This window comes from Engystomops pustulosus, chromosome 11 (assembly GCF_040894005.1).
Source record: "Engystomops pustulosus chromosome 11, aEngPut4.maternal, whole genome shotgun sequence".
NCBI classification, from domain to species: Eukaryota; Metazoa; Chordata; class Amphibia; order Anura; family Leptodactylidae; genus Engystomops; species Engystomops pustulosus.
In genome coordinates, this window is record NC_092421.1 from 18,610,689 (window position 1) to 18,634,951 (window position 24,263).

Consider the following 24,263-nt stretch of genomic DNA (forward strand, 5'->3'; position numbering starts at 1 on the left):
CAGTCAAGTTGTGTGTAATTTCATTCTCACTTCAAAGTCCGGTCCTTGGAATTGGCCAAAGAGTTATTTTTACAGCTACAGAAAGATAATTCAGTAATAATTTATGGGTGTTTGGACCCCGAAGAGCAACAAATTCAACACATTCTAAAATATATTCTTGAGTTACCTCCTTTATATGTATGGTGACAGAATCATCTGTATCCAGTTGTTAGGACCACCCAGTGACAGGGGAGAGTTCACCGAGGTGTGAAAGGCAATGAGGCAAAGATGGGGGCGACAGGGGTGCTTGTCATGATGTAAGGGCAAGAGTGAAAGTCAACCAGAAGCCACAATAATCCCAAATACATAGAATCTCCTAGCACATCTATGATGATCAGCTGAGGTCTGAATGTTGGAGCTCTTACTTGGCAACTCTTTAGTACCTACATGTAATACAGACTGCAAAATGGCAGTCAGTAAGTTTTTCTAATATTGGAAGAAACCAAATTACCATATATACTTGAGTATAAGCCTAGTTTTTCAGCACAAAAAAAGGTGCTTAAAACCAAAACCCGGCTTATACTTGAGTAAAAAAAATATAGGTTTTACCAAGTTTTTGTGGTAAAATTAGGTGCCTCGACTTATACTTGGCTCGGCTTATACTCGAGTATATACGGTATATTTTATCCAACATGGAAGAAAACATGAGATGATTAGATTTTTCCCTAGGATGCCCATACTGCTAGTTCCAATGCCACCAGCAGCTAAATTACAACTCTCTACCGGTTTGTGTTGATACCTTGTAATGTGGCAAGAAGTTGTACAACCGGCATTGCAGAGTAGTTGCTTCTAAACAGAAAAGTGTAAAGTAAAGTAGCATAGTCTCTTGCAAATCCTACCTTTTGTCATGTCCACTGAACTTTCTCCACGCAGTGATTTGTGGTCTATGTTGCCTGAGAAGGATGTCTATGTTCCAATAGTCAGAGGGGGTCACGGAGGTTCTAGTAATATGGGACCCATGTCTGCCCTTATAAAAACTCTTCAATATAAAGTCTTGACTCGGGGTCTCCATATCATGTTATCCAGCATTCATTTTTTTCCGCATAAGGTTATATTTTATTCTACTTCTCTTATAGGGGCAGTTGAACGTGTGAAGAAAATTAGAGATTATGCTTTTGTACATTTTAACAATCGTAACGATGCAGTGGAAGCTATGAATGTATTAAATGGCAAGGTATGATATAGAAATATGCACTGAGAAAACACTAGCATACCTTCCCCATGATGTCTGACCAAGGTAATGGCACCCATCCCTTACTCATCACGATTGTGTGTGGATTTCTCTGCAATGTAGGACCCCCCCCCCCCCCGACACCTTGGGGCCCATTTCAGCCACTAAATATGCTACTCTGATGTCCATACCCTAGATGTAGTACTCATGGAAAGTAAATCTTTGATACAGTTAGGTCTGATATCACAGAACTACATCCTTCACGTCATTTTACCTTCTCACCAGGGTCAGATTAGGGGGGGTGGAGGCTCTGGGTGACAGTAATGTCAGAAAACTTTTACCGAATACATAATAAATAAATAAATAATAAATACATCTTCGGGGGAGATTATCAGGGTTTGTATGTCAGTTTTCTGGTGTACAAGCAATTACTAATGAGCCACCAGTGATTGGGCTTATTTCCCCCTCCACGCCACCTCCACTCCAAGTGGGCATGGAGGGGCGTGAAGGAGCAGCGGAATGGGCCTGGGCCACTCGCTACAACCTTCAACCTTTCACGATTGACCCACCCCACCAAATAAATTTGGTGCCTGGACCACAAAAAAAAGTTTTTGGAATGTGTGTAAGATATCACTTCCCAAAAAAAGGCGTATTTCATCTTTTTTTTTTTTTTACATTAATCTCTGGAAATACAAAAAAATAATGTTAAAAGAGACTCGCTGACCAGGGGTCGGACTCTTCCATTCTGATACTGATGATCACCTACTCTACTAAAAGGACCCAAAAAGATAACACCCTTTCTTTTAATGTGTTTTGTTTTTTTGTTTTTTTAAAACATTCTTTATAGATGTAACAATCTAATTTTTCTAATTGTAGATTATTGATGGCTCTCCCATAGAAGTAACCTTGGCTAAACCAGTCGACAAAGACAGTTATGTAAGATATACCAGAGGAACAGGCGGAAGAGGTGGCGCTATACAAGGAGACTATACATATACCATCGGTCACGTCTACGACCCGACTACAGCGTATCTAGGAGCTCCTGTGTTCTATGCACCCCCTACATACAGTGCAGCCATCCCCAGCTTTCATTTCCCTCCGGCCAAGGGTTATGTCAGCAATCGCAGCCTCATCCGACCTCCGTCTGTTCGAGGTAACAGCGCATTGACTACATTCGATAATTCTGTGTTACGTGTAATAAATGTTGCCACTCGTTATTAATTGAGAAGGCAGACCATGACATGACAATTTAGCAATGTAATTAGCTGTGTAGAATCCCCCTGCAAGTTACTTCCATGTCATTTATTAAATTAGAATCCCAATTAGTCACCCTTCTAATGAACAGGGAGCAGTAACTAACCTGGATTTTGCATAATGCGTGTCCGATAATACTTACTTAGTAAATAGATTAGAGAGTGTATGAAAAATGACTGGGAATTAATCATCGCTCCGAAAATAGAAAACAGAACAGAGTTTGCCGCTGTTTAATATTATGGATCCAAATGTGGTGAAATACGTTGTAATTGATTTTATTTGGGTTAATTCAAACCAATTTCTGGAGACATTTATTGCTCCAAAGAGCAAAAAGAAAGGAACCAAAAGAAAGCTTGTCACCTTAGGGGGGATATTTTCGGATGCATAGTGGGACCACAATGACCTGAAATGCCCTGTGAATATGTAAGGGATGATACTAGAGCTCTTTCATACTTTCAATACATGCATCTAAATGTATCTATTATACATTTACAAAAAGGAAAATGGTTCCTTTTTGGGATTTTATTCCATTCAAGTTTTCGGTTAAATTTACTTTGGGGTTCTCCCAACAAGCATACGCCATTGTGTATGTATTTGATGTATTGTATTTTGATGGCTTCCCCAAGGTGCTGGTACTGAGACTGTTTCTATTAAGTTGTCATTGTATTCATCCATTGTTTGCAGAAATAACAGGAATGAGACATTCTATAGATATTGGACTACCCAAGTCTTATCCAAGGATCATAAGACAATTAGGGATTTAATCAGGGGAAGATTCAGACTGCCATGGGTCCAGGGCTCTATGATTACCGTATTTTTCGGACTATAAGTCCAGTGCGCCTTATATATGAACCGTACTTACAGACAACAGCTGCTTTGAACTGTGCACAGTTCTGCCACCTGCTGGTCATTCATTCCTATAATCAGGTGCGCCTTATATATGAACCTAGAGGTTTTAGATGGCATTTATTGATGGTGCGCCTTATACTCCGGTGCGCCTTATAGTCCGAAAAAGACTGTACTATAACCCCTACAAGTTTGGAGTCACTTTGTACATTCTTACTAGAATCAAGCTTTGTGGGGAATGGAGGATGTGTTCCTTCTGCCTGCTTTCAATCTGCGGTTTCAGGACCCTCTAAGGACCTTCAAAGGTCCTGAAATGACTTCTGTACATGTGTATTAACAGCATGAACATATGTATGAGAATTTCATGGGTTGAGGTCCTTCTCAGTATAACTTTTGGTGGGTGGTTTGGATGGTCATGGGCCCCCTAGAAGGTTTGGACCTCGGGCTGCTGCCCAAACAGCCTATATTATAATCCACTGCTGGATTTAATGGGTGACACATGTGATCACTGCCCCCAATGTAGTATCTTGCGATCTTGTGATGTAAGGATTACAATTCATCATAATGGGGTAGTCTAATCTAAAACTATCAAGAACTAATGCTACTTTACTGTACATAATCTGGATGGTACTGTACATTACAATGTGTATAAAGCAATTAACATGCAAAGGCTATAATTTGTGCATTAATTTCATTAAAAGTTGGAACTACTGTGTGCTGAACAACTTTAAGACAATGGAGGAGCATAATATTACTATTACATATCTGAAATCTTTAAGCCTGAGGAAGAGAAGAATGGAATCATTTTGTTCATCTTGTTAAATTTGCTAACTAACACAGGGGGCACTGTTGCCTTTAAGACACTATGTAGCACAGGGCCGGATTAAAGGGGGGGCTCCTGGGGCTCGAGCCCCGGGGCCCCCACCTTCTTGCCCCCCCAGGGGGCCCCCACCAGATTGGCAGAGTCGGCTTTATGTAGCTGTGTTACTGGGGGCGAGGCGGCTGTATGTAGCTGTGTTACTGGGGGGCGAGGCGGCTGTATGTAGTTGGGTGACTGCTGGGATAGTGGATAGTGAGCAGGAGGATATGTATGTACGCTACACTCAGTGGGGGGCCTCCACCAGATTTTGCACCCAGGGGCCCCCACCATCCTTAATCCGGCCCTGATGTAGCACTATCCACACTGCAGATGCTATTAATGTATGTAGAGGGTAGTTATCATTACACATCAGGCTCTTAGATAACTCTCCACTGAATGTGACTCCATTGTTATAAGCATGTTCAATGCACGTGGTGCTAGCTTCTGCATTATATCATGGATCTGGGTGATTTTCTGCTGATTTGATTCAGTTTAATGCCTTCTTACATTCCTAGAAATTTACATGAGTGTACCTGTAGGGGCTGCAGGCGTTAGAGGCCTGGGAGGACGGGGATACCTGGCATATACTGGTCTGGGCCGTGGATGTGTTGCATACCCCATGAAAGGAGACAAGAGAGGAGAAGAGAAACTCTATGATATTTTACCAGGAATGGAGCTCACACCTATGAGTACTGTTGCATTAAAACCACAAGGCATCAAACTGGCACCACAGGTAGGTTGGGATCTTTGGTTATAGTACTGGGACAGGATTATAGAGGAGTTGTGCACAAAGGTGTATTTATGGTCTAACCCCAGGACTAAATGTTGATAACTGATCATGCAGGGGCAGACACCTAACCCCCAAACACAGATAATGGAGACAGGAGCCGATGGTCTATGTAGTGGTCGTATGTTGTATATGCAGAATCTGCTCCCATTAAAGTGGATAGGAACTTTTATAACGTGACTACAATGGTATGGTTCATCTAAAACAGATCTTTATTTGTTGATTGCTCCATCTCCCATTATCGGCAACCCCCCCCCCCAACCCAATGCTAAGTTGATGTCACATATGTAGCCTCACTGATAAGCAAGATATTACCTTGCTTTGTCAAATATGCTTAACAGAACAGTGATTTTACCAAAGTGTCATGTATGATTCCCCCTTTACAAACAAACAGAATGATGCCAATATTGTGTTACTCTCCCTTTTCTTTCCAAAGTTATGGCATTTTGAGTACTGAAAGTGTTTGACAAAAATCTTTCTCACTAGAGGTGAAGTGGGCGGAGACTAACCTCTCCCTGTATCTGTCCTGAAAACGAGTTCAATTCACTTTGCCCCACGTCCTATAAAAACCTTGTGTTCTCTCATTCAATAATTTAGCAACAAATCTAGTAGGATTCCTAGAAGTAGATCCACTGAACACTGAATAGTGTACAGGATGTATGCCTGGCAGCTTTCATCACACGGAGGAGCATGTAATACATGGTACAAAACAGAAGTAAAACAGTTACAAGAAGTGTACAGTATGTTTGACTGTTAAAAGCTTCCCTGTGCTATGCACAAAGTGCCAAGTACAAGGCGGGCGAGGGGGTGCTGCATGTGGTGAAGAGACACAGAAAGTTCTGTAGAATTATAGACTGGGATAGATGGACTGATAAGTAACAGAAGAGATCTTGAGTGGCACGACTCTGCGTAGGAGACATCTGTATCCACAGTAGAGATTTGTCATTCACGAACAAGCCGTCACTTAGAGCCGTCTATTTCACTGACGGGAGTCCGCTCGCTTCGGTGAGCCAATAGCTCACTTAACCCCAAACCTATTTTTGGGTCAACCAGATAAAATAAAATCGGGTTAAAAGTGTTGCGGAGTGGGGTGACTGGCTGGACTGAAGCTCCCTATTATATATTTAATCGGGAGCCATTCGAGAGCTAGAAGAGCTGACTCTTCTTAGTGAGCAGAACCTAATGATCCAACACACTTAGAAGAGCCGGATTTCCCATAACAAATCCAAAGCAGTGAGCACATTCAGCTCTGCTACACACAAACAGAGATCACGGTCATAAGTCCTCCCCCTCTTTCCTCCCCTGTGAGCAGGGAGCAGCAGCCCCTCCCCACCTGTGAGTCCAATTTTGTAGATTTGTTTACAGGAAAGATTCTCAGTACTTGTCAGCACAGGCAGGGGAAGGACCTACTAAACTGGGCTAAACTGAGGAGGACAGCAAAGAAACTGCTGGATATAGATAAAAAAGATAAAAGGAAAAGTTTTAAAAAATGGCAAATTAAAAAAAACATTTCTGCCTACTTAAACTAGGATTACCAATAGTCCTCAGCTGTACCCAAAATTTCTTCTACAGTCTTAACACACATGCTATTTGTGTCTTACTCCAGGTCCAAAAACAAGATATATTTTGGGCAACATTCTTTCTAAGTTAAAAAGAGACAAAATCCCTTTTCTCTACGATCTCCTCAGAGACGTCGCCCACTTTACCGAATCTATGATAAGAAAAAACCCATAGTAATAAGACAGTAATGATATTCTGTGTGATTAAAATAGTAAAAAGATCAGACTCATAATGGACCAACAAAACATTTTGCTTCCTGAAATACAATTTAGAGCAGAAAGTCTAAATGACTTTTATCAAATACAACATTTCCATTATGTAATTTATCCAACCACATCAGCCACAGCTACATTTGCCGAGAAGCTTTTTACCTTAATTTGTAGATTAGGGGATGCACCATTAGATAAAGTACAGAACCTTGTGTCCCTTCTCCTGGAATAAGGCTGTAAATTACAGAAACGGATCAGTTCTGGAGTGGAAATGGCAGGAAACTAATGTAGATTGAAGTCTTCAATGGAAGCTGGTATTTCTGAAAAACACATAAGGCTAAATGTTAATATTAAAAAAAAGTGATAAAAGATTATTCAGCGTAGCAGCTGTCAATCAGGGAAATCCATAGCAAAAATAGGATCCGCTCCAGCCCCCATTGTCTACCATGTTCAGTTGGCATTGGGGCCGGGTGTAGAGGTGTATTGGGTTTTTTAGGTTTGGGTTGACTGTCTACTGACTATAAAAATTTAGGCAAACAGAAGCAACAATCAACAACTGGATCCTTTAGGTCTAACAAGCATAGGCATACCTGGGTGTTGGAGAGTATTATGCCCTTTTCACCCGAAAAATTTAGCAAGGAAGGAGCTTTTGTCACTGGGAATCTCGAATTAACACTTACCAAGAGGAGTCTAGAGAATATAAATCTGAGCTGTAGCCTTAGACAAGATGGCTACTACATGTTTTTGTGTGTCTGTGGGGGGGGGGGGGAGTAGGATTTTAAGGGGGGATAGGGGCATCACGGTGGCTGAGTGGGTAGCACTTCTGCCTTGCAGTGCTGGGGGTCCTGGGTTCTAGTCCCACCCAGGTCAACATCTGCAAAGAGTTTGTATGTTCTCTCCGTGTTTGCGTGGGTTTCCTCCGGGTCCTCCAGTTTCCTCCCACACTCCAAAAAATATACTAGTAGGTGGATTAGATAGTAAGCCCCATGGGGACAGGGACCGATTTGTCATGCTTTGTGCAGCGCTGTGTAATCTGTGTGCGCTATATAAATAAAGAATTATTATTATTAGGTAATTTACCAATATAGATCTATTAATAATTCTGCTCCGCTTTCTTAAAATGTTAAGTAAAGCCCTTCTTCAGAAATGTCTTCTATAGCTCCTCAGCTGACATTGTGCATAAAATAGAAGGAGATGGAGGGTCCTGTGATCCTAACTATCCATGAGCAATCTACTTTCCAGGACCTTAAGCTTGTATTCATGAATACTATCAAAAGGTCCTGGAAGGTATTGCTAATGGACTAAAAAAAGTAACTAATCAGCTACAAAAGCAAATGAACTAAAGGGAACCCGTCACCAGTTTTTTTTTTACCAGCGAAGTGCATCTTCCAGTAGGCAATTAAATATCTTTTCTAGAATTCCCTAATTTATGTTGAAACTGAAATTTATATGCAAATGAGCAGAGAAGGGTCACTTTTTCACCTCCAGATGTCCCTCTCTTCGGTTCTACACCAGCTAGAACCGTGTCCCCTTTAGACTGTAAATGGTGTACATACATGAAGAGTGTATGTATTCCTATATGGTATTGAATTTTTCTATCTACTTTTAAAGGGAACCTGTCATCAGGAGACTCATGTTTAGCTCTCCCCCAGTCCCCACAGAGCATAGTACATACACTGCCAAAGTGTTTTTGTATAAAAAATTGGTTTTACAGAAAAAAAGATATGTTATATTGTACCTTTCATTAGCATCTGCTGTGTGACTAGGCAGTTGCCAAATGGGAGGGGCTGGAAACATGTGACCTTTTCAAATATATGAATAACTCCCCTCACTCGGGATTGGCTGTAGAGGAGCAGGGGGCGTCGCTAAGCCCAGTGATGGGTGTTTTCATATACTTGAAAAGGTCACATGGAGAAGCTGTTTCCCAAGGGTGGGGGGGAACTGCTCCTTCCCAGCCCCTCCCATTTGGCAACTGCCTAGTCACACAGCAGATGCTAACGAAAGGTACAATATAACATCTCTTTTTTTCTGTAAAACCAATTTTAAATACAAAAAAACTTTGGCAGTGTATGTACTATGCTCTGTGGGTACTGGGGAAGTGCAAAAAATGGGTCTCCTCGTGACAGGTTCCCTTTAAGTACAACTTGCTGATATATAATAATTTATATTTCTTCAATGGGAAATCTGTGATTTATATGCAGCTTTCCTTTTTTTTTAGGTTCTAGAAGAAATTTGCCAAAAAAACAACTGGGGACAACCAGTTTATCAGCTGCATTCTGCAATTGGCCAAGATCAAAGGCAACTATTTCTATATAAGATCACAATCCCTGTGCTGGCAAGCCAGAACCCTGCAATGTGAGTACATGCTTTTCTCATTTATGCATTTTCTTTTCTATATGGATGTATTGGAGGTAACTCGGCAGCGGACTACACGTTCTCTAAGTGCTAATATTTGGAGGATGTAGCCAAGATGTCATGACCTGTTTTCCCCCCTTTGTGCTATCCTCTTGGAGGCAGTAGTGGATTATAATGTAGGCGGTTTAGGCAGAACCCTGGGGCCCAAGCCTTCTAGGGGGCCAGTCCACCCAACCCACCACCATATTTGATACCAAACCTTCACTCATGACATCCTTGTACATCTGTTCCTGCTCTTAATACACATCTATACAAGAGCTGAGTATCTCTGAAACCGCAAATTGAAAGCAGGCAGAAGGGACACTTTCTCCATTCCCCAAGAAGCTGATATAAGAAGTGATTTCAGACTAGTAGGGGTCATAATATTCCGATAGCCCAGGGCCCATAGTGGTCTTAATCCTCCCCTGATCAGAGATCACATAAGGATGTGAGCCAACACCAGGAATGGTGACATTTTGGTTTATATATGGGCTCTATACATGCACCGCTGTAGGGCACTAGGGGTCTACCTGGATATTGATTTTGACGTCCTAACCGAAGGAATTAGGCTTCAGTGAATGGGAGCTAAATCTGATCCTGATTTGATATCTAACCATTGGCCAACCATTTTAAGTGCATCAGTACAAACTCCTCTATTTATCCATAACTCCGATGATTTTTCTTTTTGTAGACACCCATTTACACCTCCAAAACTCTGCATATCAGTGGATGAAGCAAAGAACTATGCAGCCGAATATACACTACAGACCTTAGGGATTCCCACTGAAACAGCTGAGCCACCAGCAGCCTTTGCAGGTAACATTATTCCATTAGTTACAAATGCAAGAAACATTTGGTTTTGTTGCTTCATGAATAAAAGATAAACACTATGGGGCACATTTACTTACCCGGTCCTGTCGCGATCCAGCGGCGCATTCTCTGACAAGGATTCGGGTTTTCCGGCGATTCACTAAGGTCGTGCGACCAATGTCCACTAGGTGTCGCTGCTGCGCCGAGGTCCAGCGGAGTTCACCATCCTAATCGTGGTGCATGTAAGTGCGTGTCAAGCGACCCATTTTTTTTTAAATACCGCGTTTTTCCGAATCCATCAGGTTTTCCGACGGCCACGCCCCCTGATTTCTGTCGCATGCAAGCCGGCGACAATGCGACACAATCCGAAAACAATCCAAAAACCTGGGGCAATTTGTCGCAAACCGGTAATTTTTGGGAAACCTGACGAAAATGAGCGATTCGGGCCCTTAGTAAATGAGCCCCTATGATCTGAATGTCCAGCTTATACGGGATATCAGTGGAAAAAGCTTTTACGACATGTGATAAGAGTCATGTCAATGGTGGACCATCAATATATAGGAATGATTGGGGCCATTTCATGGGATTAACCGTGTTCTCCACTATAGTTAACCTGACCCTAACACTAGAGATCTTTAATTGTGCGGAAAGGTTATTATAGATTTTTTACCACCTACTGTTGGTGACCTTTCATACTTACTAATACTGAGCTTAAAAGAAACCTACCAAGGACACTTACTCATAGATCCAGGCACCATAACTATGATAATATTGTAATATTTGTTATACATGGCCCCCTTGCTTCTAGAATCAACTTTTAATATTATGCTAATGAGCCTCAAGGTCTCTGGGGGGGTGTTATCTGTGCTCCTCCCTGCTGCAGGTTCTCAGGCTGTTATAATGTGCAGGGCGTATCTCCCCCTCCCTCTGCCTGCTGTAATTTCACACAGTGGGAGGGGGAGATACGCCCTGAAGTACCAAGAAGCAGAGGGGGGAGTAAGACATGCTCCTACACAGTGTAATAGCATGTGAAGCTATAAAGCCGCCTCCCTGAGCCCATCTGTCTGGTTTTGATGGTAGATTTTCTTCAGACATTGACATTGATCAAAGGCTCGATGGCTATTTGAAAGGTTGATCTTCAACATTTTTGGCCAATAAAGTCGTTTTTAGTTGTAAAAAATTACAATTATAAAGGTATATGGTTCAGCTCACCTTCACTTTATAACCAGAGAGTAAAAAGATATTGATGCACGGATCTGCGGTGTCGGAATCAGGAATGGATGAGCAAATAGTTCATCCAGCAGCCCACAAGTAGATCCCAGTGGAAAATAATTGTTAAAAATTCTCTATATTCAGAATCCCAAAACGTTTTGGCGCGCCAAAGAAAAAGGCGCTTATATGTTTCAGACATAAACTTTGTAACAATGCCGCTTGTTTAAATGCTTACGTCATAGAACACATGATCATAAACGCTACACAGTTACTTTTATCAAAAAGGTGGAAAAAGAATAAAAATAAGAGGAGAAAACGTAATAAAAGTTTTATATCGGATCCGTTTTATAATTCAAACCAAGTGGATATCTCGTCTTTAGATTTAAAAATCCAAAATGCTCTTGTACGTAATGCACGTGTATAGTCTCCGATATTTTGCAGTCATCGCAGCCTCACCCTAAATAACACAATGGGGCAGATTTACTTACCCGGTCCATTCGCGATCCAGCGGCGCATTCTTTGCGCTGGATTCAGGTCCGGCCGGGATTCACTAAGGCAGTTCCTCCGACGTCCACCAGGTGGTGCTGATGCGCTGAAAAGCATCGGAACGCACTGGAGTTCACCGAGCCGGGCTGAGTGAAGGTAAGCTCCGCAACAGATTTTTTGTTTTAAATGCAGTGTTTTTTTCCGAATCCGTCGGGTTTTCGTTTGGCCACGCCCCCCAATTTCGGCCCCCGTGCATGCCAGCGCCGATGCGCCACAATCCGATCGCGTGCGCCAAAATCCCGGGGCAATTCAGGGGAAATCGGCGCAAATCGGAAATATTCGGGTAACACGTCGGGAAAACGCAAATCGGGCCCTTAGTAAATGACCCCCTATATTCCTGAAATGGTCATCTGATATCACACACTTATGGACAGATTGGGGGCTATTTATTACACAACCGCGCTCCAGCACCTCTTGATGTATCCGGCGGTGTCCTGCACCGTGGGGTCCTACGCAGCCGGCAAATTTTCACATATGAAAATTCAACAGCTGCAGCATGTGCGCAGTTGTATGGGCAGGAACGCAGGTGGAATATAATCGCAAGTTCGCAGAATCCCAGATAAATATCCCCCATCGACTAAAAAAATGTTTTCTTCTTCTTGACATCTGTTGGTAGATGTGGTTGGTCTCCATACACAGTAGATGCCATAACAATCCCAATGGAACCATTGACCATGAATAAGGCTGAATAGCCGAAAAACACGTAGGTCTGTGGGTTACCCTCTGGATATGTGTTCTGTTTTTACCCACTATGCTCTAAATAAAGAAGATATTACAGGTCAAGTCTTTGCTCCAAGTTGCGGATCAGTGCCGGGACCGTCTTCTCTTCTTCAATCCCAATGGAACGATTGGGTTCAACATTTATGTAAATTTAATGAGCTGCTCATGTTCATCGGCCCGTCTACAGTATAGACCCTGTGAAACTCCATCATCGAAGTATAATAAATGTTAATACTATAATCCTGTCATATATTCACGACTACATTGTAATTTATATCCCCAGGATATGCGATAGCCGGCTCCCCAGCAGCAGCAGTGGCAGCCACACAACTCAAACAAGCCGTGGCCTTGGGACAAGACCTCGCCGCCTATGCCGCTTATGAAGCCTATCCTGCCTTCGCAGTGGCTGCTCGCGGAGATGCCTATGGAACATTTTAACAATTCCCTTAAAGCAGAAACCTATCCTGTGTGCGGTGAATGTGAACGAGAGATCGGAATTTTATTTTTATTTTATTGTATTTTGTGCCATTTCTTCTAAGGGTCTAGGTTTAGGTCGTAGTTTTTGTAGCGATTTTGTACTGTTTGAAGGTCCTCTTCATCAAGATGAATATTGGACGTGACACTATTGGCTTTGCCTATAGGACTTTGCGTAAAGTCTTTAAAAAGATTATTATTAGGTTGATCACCTGACATACACTTCGTCCATTGTGTCTATATTCAAAAGATTTCACTACCTGAAACACCAAAGGGGCACCCAAGGTTCATTAAGTTTGTTAGTTTAGGTAAGTTCTGCAAATATGCCCAACCATAGAACCATTTTTTGGGTTAAATAATCATGGCTGCACAATTCCCTATGTAAATACATACAGAAACAGGGACCAAACAATCATATTAACCATTGTGTGTATAATGAAAGATAAGATTGTGTGCATGGTTGCCAATTGACTTTCTATAGTCAACACTTTTGGAAGCTGAAAAATCTGCTGTGTATAGAAATCTTTAAAAAAAAAAACACTGCATTGTGATCGAAGAACAACATATGGACTCTTAAAGGGTCTACATGTTTGTGGTACAAGCAATATTTTAATGGGGGTCTATAAAAATGACAACATGCTGGGCTTAAATTATGATACCCAAGCTCATAGATCCCTTATAATGGTGGGGGGGTGAACCATCTCTGGTGGTGGCAAATCTTCTTGAGAACAAATTGGGCATGTCATAATCCAACTGCCCAATCTTTATGTCCTCTTCGGAGAGTTAAGAAGGCTAACATATAGATTGTTCCCAATAGAGCCAAGATCATTAGGTTAGGCAACAAAAATACATTGGGGCAGATTTACTTACCCGGTCCATTCGCGATCCAGCGGCGCGTTCTCTGCGGTGGATTCGGTTCTTCCGGCGATTCACTAAGGTAGTTCCTCCGACGTCCACCAGGTGTCGCTGCTGTGCTGAAGTCCGCCGAGGCCCGCCGGAGTTCTCGATCCTATACTTGGTGAAGGTAAGTGCGTGTCCCACAACACTTTTTCTTTTTTTTTAAATGCGACGGTTTCTCCGAATCCGTCGGGTTTTCGTACGGCCACGCCCCCCCCATTTCCATCGCGTGCATGCCGGCGCCGATGTGCCACAATCCGATCGCGTGCGCCAAAAACCCGGGGCAATACAGGGAAAATCGGCTCAAAATGGAAATATTCGGGTAACACGTCGGGAAAACGTGAATCGGGCCCTTGGTAAATAACCCCCAATGTGTCCAGCCAACTTAAAGGGAACCTGTCAACAGAGATTAACCTAATAAACCACTACTAGTAAGTTGTCAAGAAGTGCTTTCAGATCATGTTACTTTTAGGGCCCAGTGTGGTTGTATCATGCAGAAAATCATATTTAATGAGAGATGTAAATAGATTAAGGATTGTACAAGTATAAGTTAAGGAGGAAAGTTTGTCACTGAAGTCAAGCTCTCCCCACCTCTGAAAGCTTTCTCCCCATGACTGACATCATGCACCAGAAATCTGATAAGTGATATCTCGGGATGCAGAATCATCAATTACAGTGAAGGGAACATTTTGAGATGGGGAGAGCTTGACTTCAGTGTTAAATTCTCTGCCTCCTTGACTTGATACCAGTTTACATCAGTTGATTTTCTGCATGATGCCACCGCGCTGGGACATGAAAGAAACATGATGTAGGAGCTCAGCTGCTTCACAACATACTGGTAGTTGATTATAAGGTCGATGTCTGATGACAGGTTCCCTTTAAGGCTTAATACTATTCAATGGACTAAATTCAGATTTTGTGCACACCTAAAAAAGACAAAAACACAGAAAAATCTAGAACCAAAAGTTGTTTTTATCCTTAACGCTAAGGTATTTTTTGTTATTGACTTATCCAGTTTCTGGCAGCCGGAAATATATTGTGCAACAAATGTGAACTTAACCAGAGAGTGACCAGCCAAGGTTTAAAGTTTAAACCTGTATCAATGATAAGGTATAGGACATGGCAATGTTATCGACTGGTCTATCTTCTGGAATTTAGCAAATAACAGCAAAAAAAAAGGCAGCAGTATTAAAATGTGCATGAAGCACTTATGTTTGTATAGATGTTTGTAAAGAACTGTCGTACTGTGAATAAAAGGCAATTTATGGAATCAAAAGACTGTAGATTTCATCAAGATTCAGGGTTGGAATGGGGATCTCTGGCCATGAAATGATCAGTAATATCAGTAATTAAATGACATTCAATGATGTTTGATTCATTTCTTTGTGGGGATACAGATATATCAAGAGTTCACCTCATACTAAGCTTACCCATAGGGTCAGACAGTAGGTGTTCTCCTTATGGAGAGGTTGCCAATTTAGTTCACCTTTAAGGCATTTGGAGACTTAAAGCCATAGATGTTCCACTAGGGAATTATGGGAAGTATGTAAAAACAGTTTCCAAGGTGTTAAATGGAAAACAATGCCTCCTTTTGCTACCTTGAAAGGCAGCTCCCTTACCACCAAGTATGACCTACAAGATAGGTAAGGGATTACGGGATATGGTGCGGGATTAAGACAAACCAGTATATCTATTCCAGAAGGAACAGACTCCCAACTCCCGAGTGGAGCATCTATTGCTTTAAGTCTCCACATGCCTTTAAGGTGGCCTTAATTGGTAATCACTCCATAAAGAGAACACCTACTGTCTGACCCTAGTCCATAGCCTCTCACACAGCCAATCCAGTTCCCCATGCTGTACTGAGGAGACCCAACCAGGTCGGAACAGCTCTGTCTACAGTTGGGAGTCTGTTCCTTCTGGAAGCTTAATCCAGTACTATATCTTTAGACTTCAAGTAGACCATACTTGGTGGTAAGGGGGCTGCCTTTCAAGGTAACAAAAGAAGGCATTGTTTTCCATTTAACACCTTGGAAAATATTTTGCATACTTCCCAAGCTTACCAAAAAAAACAGATATAGGCGGCACAGTGAGATCAATGGGATTGTAATCCAATGTGGGTGCAGGCTCCAGGGGTTCGACTCAAAGCCCCAAGAGATATTCAAAAATAGCAGGCAGGAGAGCAGCACTCCGTGGTATACAGTGTTTATTCACCAGTGGAAAATGCAGTGCAACGTTTCGGCTAGCTCAATGTAGCCATCTTGAAGATGGCTGCATTGAGCTAGCCGAAACGTTGCACTGTATACCACGGAGTGCTGCTCTCCTGCCTGTTATTTTTGGTCTTCTCAAGCTTACCCAAACTAAGCTTAGTCAAACTGAAAAATCCAGGATCACTGGGGCAACACATGGTTTATGTTCAAGCATTCTACCGCACCCATAAATGCCACTGAAACCACGGCAGAAGGCTAAGGCGCGTTTCTGGGTTCTGCCTCTTTTGCAGTCATGGGTCTGCAAGTTACAATTCAATGGGACTCTTTAAGGTACAATTAAATAGGACTGGATCCCATGTAACCAGATGTGGTCTTAAGGTCATATGTCATGGTCCATGCCAAGTGGAGAAGTCTCTTGTTGAAGTTAAGTTCTTGTAAGAAAAACTAAATCTGAGCATAAACTTTTGCCTCCATATACCTTTATATGAACTGAACAGTATACAGAGAAGCGTACATTAGTCCTACAGATGAATGTGATGTCATATGACAGCTCCATATAAGTTGTCCAGAGCCATAATATGAATGGATCCATACTTAGACCCCACTACAACCCCTAAGCAGCCACTTTTCTCAAGATCTACTTCTTTTTAGGAATGACATGGATAAGGCTTGCTTGTGTAGTCCATTACAGGCAGGGTTACATACAAGATAGGTTCCATAGGTTTGTTCTTAAGTTGAATTTGTATGTAAGTTGAAACTGTATATTTTATAATTGTAGATTCAGACCCAAAAATTTTTTGCCATAGTGACAATTGGAGTTTCAACATTTTTTGCTGTAATGGGAACAAGAATTATCAATAAAGCTTCATTACAGACACCTTACAGCTGATCATTGCAGTCTGGGACTATAGTAAAGCATTCTGAGAGCTTCACCAAAGCTCAAAGTGGGCAGAGGGGTCCGCCTTTAACTAGGGGTCGTCTGTAAGTCGGGTGTCCTTAAGTAGGGGACCGCCTGTACTCAGGGACCGGTTGTCATCTTTGAAAATTCTCTTTGTTTAGCAAGTTCTACCAGAGGATACTTTTCAAGTACTGTATTTTTCGGACTACTATTATAGTCCAGTGCACCTTATATATGAACCATACTTACAGACAACAGCTGCCTTGTACTGTGCATAGGTCTGCCACCTGCTGATCATTCATCCTTATAACCAGGTGCGCCTTATAATGTGGTGCACCTTATAAATTAACCTAGACCTTTTAGCTGGCATTTATTGATGGTGTGCCTTATAATTCAGTGCGCCTTATAGCCTTATAGAAAAATACGGTAAGTTAATACCATTTTTTAGGATAATGAGAACTTGGTCATAGAGGGGGATACGTGATAAAATACCTTCAGAATTGGACAATCAATGGTCATATGGATGAGACTACTTACTCAGAGGGGCAGGGGGGAACATCATACAGTGGTGCACCTAGCTCCAGCATATGATAAATATCCCCCTTGCTTCTGATCTTCCACAGCATTATACCTGGTCATGGGTTGATCCTAAGATTGCAGCTTAAAGGACATCTACCACCAGGATGAAAGACTGTATACACATGAGCTTGAGGGGCTCCAGGTTACATTAACACCTATGGAGCCTGGAGCCCCTCAGGCTCATCTACATACAGTCCTTCATCCTGGTGGTAGATGCCCTTTAAGTGTCCCCTTTAAATATCACTTATTTGGACGTTTTGCTTAGCAGATTTACGCTCCGTCTATACCTGGAATGTGGCAGCCAGGCTGACATTGCTCGGTAAATGTGAACTTTGCTTTATTTGATCAATCGATTCTTTGACTCTAAACTTTTGACTTCAACAGGAGAAGCTGCTGAAATGTTTAACATTTTAAATGTTTTAGAGACAATGTTAGAGAGTTTATTTAAACAATGCAAAAATAATAATTCAATTTATTTTAAAGATTTTTTTTTTTAAATAAATCGTCGTAAGGCAGGCACTTATATCAAAATGTAAGCAATAGAGATGAGCGAGCACTAAAATGCTCGGGTGCTCGTTATTCGAGACGAACTTTTCCTGATGCTCGAGTGCTCGTCTCGAATAACGAGCCCCATTGAAGTCAATGGGAGACTCGAGCATTTTTCAAAGGGACCATGGTTCGGGAATAAAATGTGTTAATTAATTGAAAAAGAATGTCTTCTGATAAGTTAGCAGATGTATGCAAACATCTGCAATCTATTCTACACTGTTCCGCGCGTATATTATCTCCCGACAAGTTAGCAGATGTGAAGAACAGTGAAGAATAGAATAAAAACAGTGAACACAGTGAACACAGGATCATTTAAGTGAAAAACACAGTGAAGAATAGATTACAGATGTTCTGCACATCTGCTTACTTGTCGGGAGATACGATGTCCCGGGATCCGCTGCTCTTCTTCCACTGAAGTCTCCCCGATGTCTCCGTGCCCAGCTGTCTCCGTGCCCAGCTCTCTCCGTGCCCCGATGTCTCCGTGCCCAGCTGTCTCCGTGCCCAGCTGTCTCCGTGCCCCGCTGTCTCCGTGCCCCGCTGTCTCCGTGCCCCGATGTCTCCGTGCCCCGATGTCTCCGTGCCGCTCCGTGCCGCTGCCTGATGTCTCCGTGCTGCGCTGCCCCATGTCTTCGTGCTGCCGCTGCCCCATGTCTTCGTGCTGCCGCTGCCCCATGTCTCCGTGCTGCTCCCCGGTGTCTCTGTGCTGCTCCTCGTTGTCTCTGTCCTGCTCACCGTGTTCTGCAATGTGTTCTTCACACATATATATTGTTCTTCACATAGTATTTTGTTCGCACCGTTCCGCGCGTATCTCCCGACAAGTAAGCAGATGTGCCGAACATCTGTAATCTATTCTTCACTGTGTTTTTCACTGTGTTTTTCACTTAAATGATCCTGTGTTCACTGTGTTCACTGTTTTTATTCTATTCTTCATTGTTCTTCACTGTGTTTTTTTAATTAAATGCTCGATCTCGAGCAGGGGAAATACTCGTCCGAGCAACGAGCCGTTTCGAGTACCTTAATACTCGAACGAGCATCAAGCTCGGACGAGTATACTCGCTCATCTCTAGTAAGCAATATGTGGGTTCACAGAGTACCAGATCCATAAACAGCAGTAAACGCTTAGTACTGCAGCTTCAGGTTTTTACTGCTAGTAGCCAAAACTGCACAAATACTTGTTACTGCTTGGGTACTAGACATACTTAAATCAAATAAAAGACACACAGCTTATGCTTACGAGTCCAGTTGATTTTTAGGGAGAGCTCTCTATTCCAGACCCATAGATAATTTTTGTTTATGAGTCCAATGAATTTGTCAGGAGAGCTCTTCCTTTTAGACACATTGGGGCAGATTTACTTACCCAGTCCAGTCGCGATCCCGTGGCTCATTGTCCAACGAGGATTCGGGTCTGCTGCGATTCACTAACATCGTGCGCCCGAGTTCCTTCCTGTGTTGCTGCTGTGCCGAGGTCCGCCGGAGTTTCGTTTCTTAATTCCGCTGTTTTTCCGAATCGGTCGGGTTATCTGACGGCCACGCCCCCGATTTCTGTTGCATGCAAGCCGCCGCCGGTGCGCCGCAATCCGATCGCGTGCGCTAAAATCCCGGGGCAATTTGGCAAAACGGAAATATTCGGGAAACCCAACGAAAGTGCGTCGTTCGAACCCTTAGTAAAAGAGGGGCATATCTATCAGGGTCTCTCCACCCCAACAGTCGCGTAAAGGCCATGAAATAATCGCAAGTGCTAGCTTATTGCAAGCACTTATGATTATTCTCGCCAATCTGTGACCTCCACGCCAGATGGGCGTAAAGGGGGGGGGGGCGTGGCCCAAATGTGAAAATTTGCCAGCTGCACCCCGCCGGACACATCAAGAGGTTTCAGCGTCTTGATGCATCTTGTTGCCCAAGAGCAGCGGTAGGGCTATCATACGCTGGCGCACAAACGCCGTGTATGATGAATATGTCCAACGATTTTGCAAAGAGGGTTCTAGACACATAGGGGCACATTTACTAAGCGCCGTGCGCCCGTTTTCTGTCGTACTTTGCACTTTCCTTTAGGTGCAAACTGAAATATGCATTCCTGTGCTCAGCCAGAGCTTGCGCCACATTTATCATGCAAACTGAAATGTGTGGCACGCCATATGTCAAAGGAAGTGCCAGATTCATGAACAACGTGCGCCAGAAATCATGAATCTGGCGCACTATACACAGACAAACTGCACATAGTGCAGTTTGCACGGTTCTTAGTAAATGTGCCTCATAGTTTATCTTAGGTTATAAGTACAGAGAGTTTGTGAGGCTAGTGAAAGACTCCCAGCTCTTCTTACCCCCAACTGACAGGTTGCTGTATATATGTACAGTATAAACACTGCAACTTATTAATCAATGACCTAAGATTACGGGAACCAACCAACAGGAGTACTTTTCTTAAAAACATGTTGACTACATGGTTTACTAGTCCAGTGTATTTACAGTTTGGGCTGATAAAATGATACGGTAGTACATCCTATGCATTGCCAAGTAGCAGTAAAATCTCATCAGTCTCATCATCAATAATACAAATGTTGAATATTCGCTACAATGTGACAGTCTTGTATGATGGTCTTACCAGTAACTGATTTTGCTCCAGTTTCTAATGAAGCTTATAATATTCAACCCAAATATATTTGGTTCCGGCCTCTGTCATGCATCAGGATCAGCAGAGGGCATCAGATAAAAGAGTTTGTTTTAACATTGGTTGGCCGTGAACTTTTAACCACACAGAATATTTTCTACTTACTTATTTCTATATTAAGTCATTGCTTTCTGGAATCTCTGGTTGTATGTATCCAGTGCCATGGGCCCAGGGGCGGACTGGCCATATGACCCACCGGAAAAATCCCGGAGGACCATTCAGTCTGAACCATGAACTCACAACGTTTCCCTGCAGCTCCGCTTCTTTATCCACTCCATCAGGCAGTGACAGCTACATGTGTGTTGCACAGACTATGACGCTGGCAAGCGACTGACGTCACAGCCTGTGGACCCATCAGCGCCCACTGAGCTGTCACCAGCGGAGCTTCAGGGGAACGTCGGAAAGGTGAGTTCATGGTTTATTAATTTAATGTGCTGGACTGGTTGGCTGATGGGAACAGATTGTTTGTCTCCGCTTGTCTGTCTGTATCTGTTGTTTGTCCCTCTGTATCGTTTATCTCCTTCCTGTCTCAGTCTTGTGTCGGTTTCTGTGCACCAGTGTGAACACTGGTCTATCCCTGTATCCCGGTTACCTGTCCGCTCCACCATCCAGCAGCTGCCAGACGGAGTAAGTTTCCCTTGTCATCTTGTAGCGTCTCTCAGGGCCCGTCAGTTAGGTTCCTGACAGCGGGGTCGCCCTTATCAGGGCAGTCTATCTGCTTTAGGCAGGGCCTTAGCCGGCAGGGACGTCGCTGGGTGAGTTCGCCACCACTTACCTAGTCTGACAGCTAAGAGAAGGTATTGTAGTAGTTTTTTTTTGTATATGTAAGTCAGTATTAAGTTGTGTTCTTTTAACCCCTTGATCCCGGGGCCGAGCTCTCAGGGGCTGAGCCCTCTCTATAGCCGTTAAGTCTTTGCTTACCGGTAACACCCGCGTTTGGTACTTCAAAAAGATGCACCGCCATCTTCTGAAGACCCGAGGCTGTCTCGTTTTAATCCTTTCATTACAATGTGCTATCACATTGGTAGTATGGCAGTATATGATAGGATCGATCAGACAACCAAGGGTTAAAGTACCCTAGGGAGCCTGAAAAATATAAAAAATTTAAAAAAAAGTAAAAAAAAAATTATAATAAAAAAAAAATAAAAATTCAAATCACCCCCTTTCCCTAGAACTGATAGAAATATAAATAAACAGTAAAAATCATGAACACATTAGGTATCCCCGAATCCAAAAATGCCCGGTCTATAAAAATATAATAACGTCTTTTCACGTTAAAGTCAAAAACGGCACTTTTTGGCCATTTTAAAAAATATAAAAAATTCTATAAAATGTGATTCAAAGGTTGTACAGTCCTAAAAATGGTATCATTGAAAACGTCATCAAAAGTCACAAAAATGACACCAACCACAGCTCCAAAGTATGAAAAAGTTATTAGCGCCAGAAAATGGCAAACTCTGGTTTCTGGTTTCCAGTACACGACATGGAAAATTAAATACCATCACTATGAAGTGCAATTTGTTACACAGAAAATAAGCCATCACACAGCTCTTTACGTAGAAAAATAAAAAAGTTATAGATTTTTGAATGTGGGGAGTGAAAAACGGAAGTGAAAAAACGAAAAAAAGGGCCAGGTCGTTAATGGGTTAAAAAAGAGCCTTTATTCCTGTACAAGTATGAGTCTCTTTTGCTGCGCTGTACATGTTGATTTAGATCATCTATTAACAGTTTGTGTGGAGTTTAGTAGCTCCACCCCCATCACATGACCGCGTCTACTTGTTTTGACCCCGCCCACAGAATGGGACCACTTTTACATTTTTTTTTCCAGGGCCACTATAAATTTCCAGTCCGCCCCTTGCATGGGACATATGCTCTGATAATATTTCAGATATAATGACATGTTAATGGTCTGTATAATTTAGCCAAAAGTGAGTAAAATTAGAAATCATAAAATATATGATGACGAATGAGATACAGACATAGAAATAGGAACCAGCTTCTGCTTCTGGAGCAAAAGAGTTAATACATATAGTAACAGTGCAATACAGTAAATGCTACATCCATACAACAAAGAATGGGATGCTGTTGTATAGGAATATGAATTAAACAATACTGACATCTAGTGGTAGGTTTGAAAAGTGAATGTTATAAGGAGGATTCATATTACTATAATTTCTATAACTTATTTGAACTTTGAACTGGTGAATACTGGTTTAATGCATTAACCCAACTCTCATGTGTAAGGATTAGGGTTAGTGTATTGGTGACATCACAAGCAAGTGACTTGCAGGTTATTTCAAGTGTTGCTTAGTCAGGTGACAAGGGGCAACCAATTTTTTTTCTTATATAGACTTCAGGAGAGATTTGGTGACTACGGTTAGATGTAGGATTGTTTTGTATGTTATTTCAATAGATGGTATTATGAGCAAATGACATGTGGTCATAATGTAGACTGATGACTTCATAACAAAAGAAATGTATTGATTATAATTATTATCATGTTTGGGTGATATCACGATCAACAATCACAAAGAAATATGACATCATAAAGAAGAAATTTGGCAAAAACCAGTGGTGTGCCAAGACACTAGTGGGCCCAGGTGTAAACTTTGGTTCAGAGCCACTGCCAGCCCCATCCAACACATTACACTTGAGAATACACAAAAATGCCATACCGACATATGCACACAGCACCATACTCATATACCATAAGTATAGTCCCCAGCAGCAGAACCCCTTATTAAAATGCTGTCTAGCTTTCCTCATTATTAAAATGTCCAACAGTAGCCTCTCTTCAATAAAATGTCCAGCAGCAGCCTCCCCTCACTAATAACATGTCCAGCAGCAGCCTCCCCTCCCTAATAACATGTCCAGTAGCAGCCTCCCCTCACTAATAACATGTCCAGCAGCAGCCTCCCCTCACTAATAACATGTCCAGTAGCAGCCTCCCCTCACTAATAACATGTCCAGTAGCAGCCTCCCCTCACTAATAACATGTCCAGCAGCAGCCTCCCCTCCCTAATAACATGTCCAGTAGCAGCCTCTCCTCACTAATAACATGTCCAGCAGCAGCCTCCCCTCCCTAATAACATGTCCAGTAGCAGCCTCCCCTCACTAATTACATGTCCAGCAGCAGCCTCCCCTCCCTAATAACATGTCCAGTAGCAGCCTCCCCTCACTAATAACATGTCCAGTAGCAGCCTCCCCTCATTCCTTCGGGGAAGAACTGTTTTTGGCTTGCAAAAGTGTAGCTCTCCATTATATGGCTGATCACTTTGCCTCTGTATCGAAATGGAAGGAATTGATGAATCTGGCCTATGAAAATACAATCTATAAACAAAGGCGCTGACCAGGCAAGTTTCTAAAGTTGTGGGGTGCCCGATGCAGAAAACATTCCCCAAATGATGACACTTCCTCAACCACCTTTCACTGACTTCTTGAAATTACAACTGTAAAGTATACAACTTTTACCTAGCCTCTATCTTCTCCATTAGGCATCAACATGTCTCCTATTCAGCCACGTTTCCTTCCTGTGGAGTTTACCACACAGACATATTGGGGCAGATTTATCAAGTGTCTGAAAG

At 42.5% G+C, this 24,263-nt stretch overlaps 2 protein-coding genes across 3 annotated transcripts in view; one reads left to right on the forward strand and one right to left on the reverse strand.

Moving 5' to 3' along the window:
• A1CF (APOBEC1 complementation factor) overlaps window positions 1-15,054 on the forward strand; it is a 41,466-nt gene extending 26,412 nt beyond the window's left edge. Inside the window, exons 7-12 of one of the 2 annotated variants that reach the window (XM_072130531.1) lie at window positions 1,116-1,213; window positions 2,087-2,363; window positions 4,685-4,902; window positions 8,944-9,080; window positions 9,811-9,935; window positions 12,691-15,054. In XM_072130531.1, the coding sequence (XP_071986632.1) occupies window positions 1,116-1,213; window positions 2,087-2,363; window positions 4,685-4,902; window positions 8,944-9,080; window positions 9,811-9,935; window positions 12,691-12,845 (1,010 nt within the window). In that variant the 3' untranslated portion in view covers window positions 12,846-15,054. The remainder of the gene's footprint in view (window positions 1-1,115; window positions 1,214-2,086; window positions 2,364-4,684; window positions 4,903-8,943; window positions 9,081-9,810; window positions 9,936-12,690) is intronic. The other variant, XM_072130532.1, reaches the window with a different exon arrangement.
• PRKG1 (protein kinase cGMP-dependent 1) overlaps window positions 1-24,263 on the reverse strand; it is an 859,223-nt gene that overhangs the window by 833,829 nt on the left and 1,131 nt on the right. Inside the window, exon 2 of the mRNA XM_072130530.1 lies at window positions 6,888-7,045. Within this exon, the coding sequence (XP_071986631.1) occupies window positions 6,888-6,916 (29 nt within the window). The 5' untranslated portion in view covers window positions 6,917-7,045. The remainder of the gene's footprint in view (window positions 1-6,887; window positions 7,046-24,263) is intronic.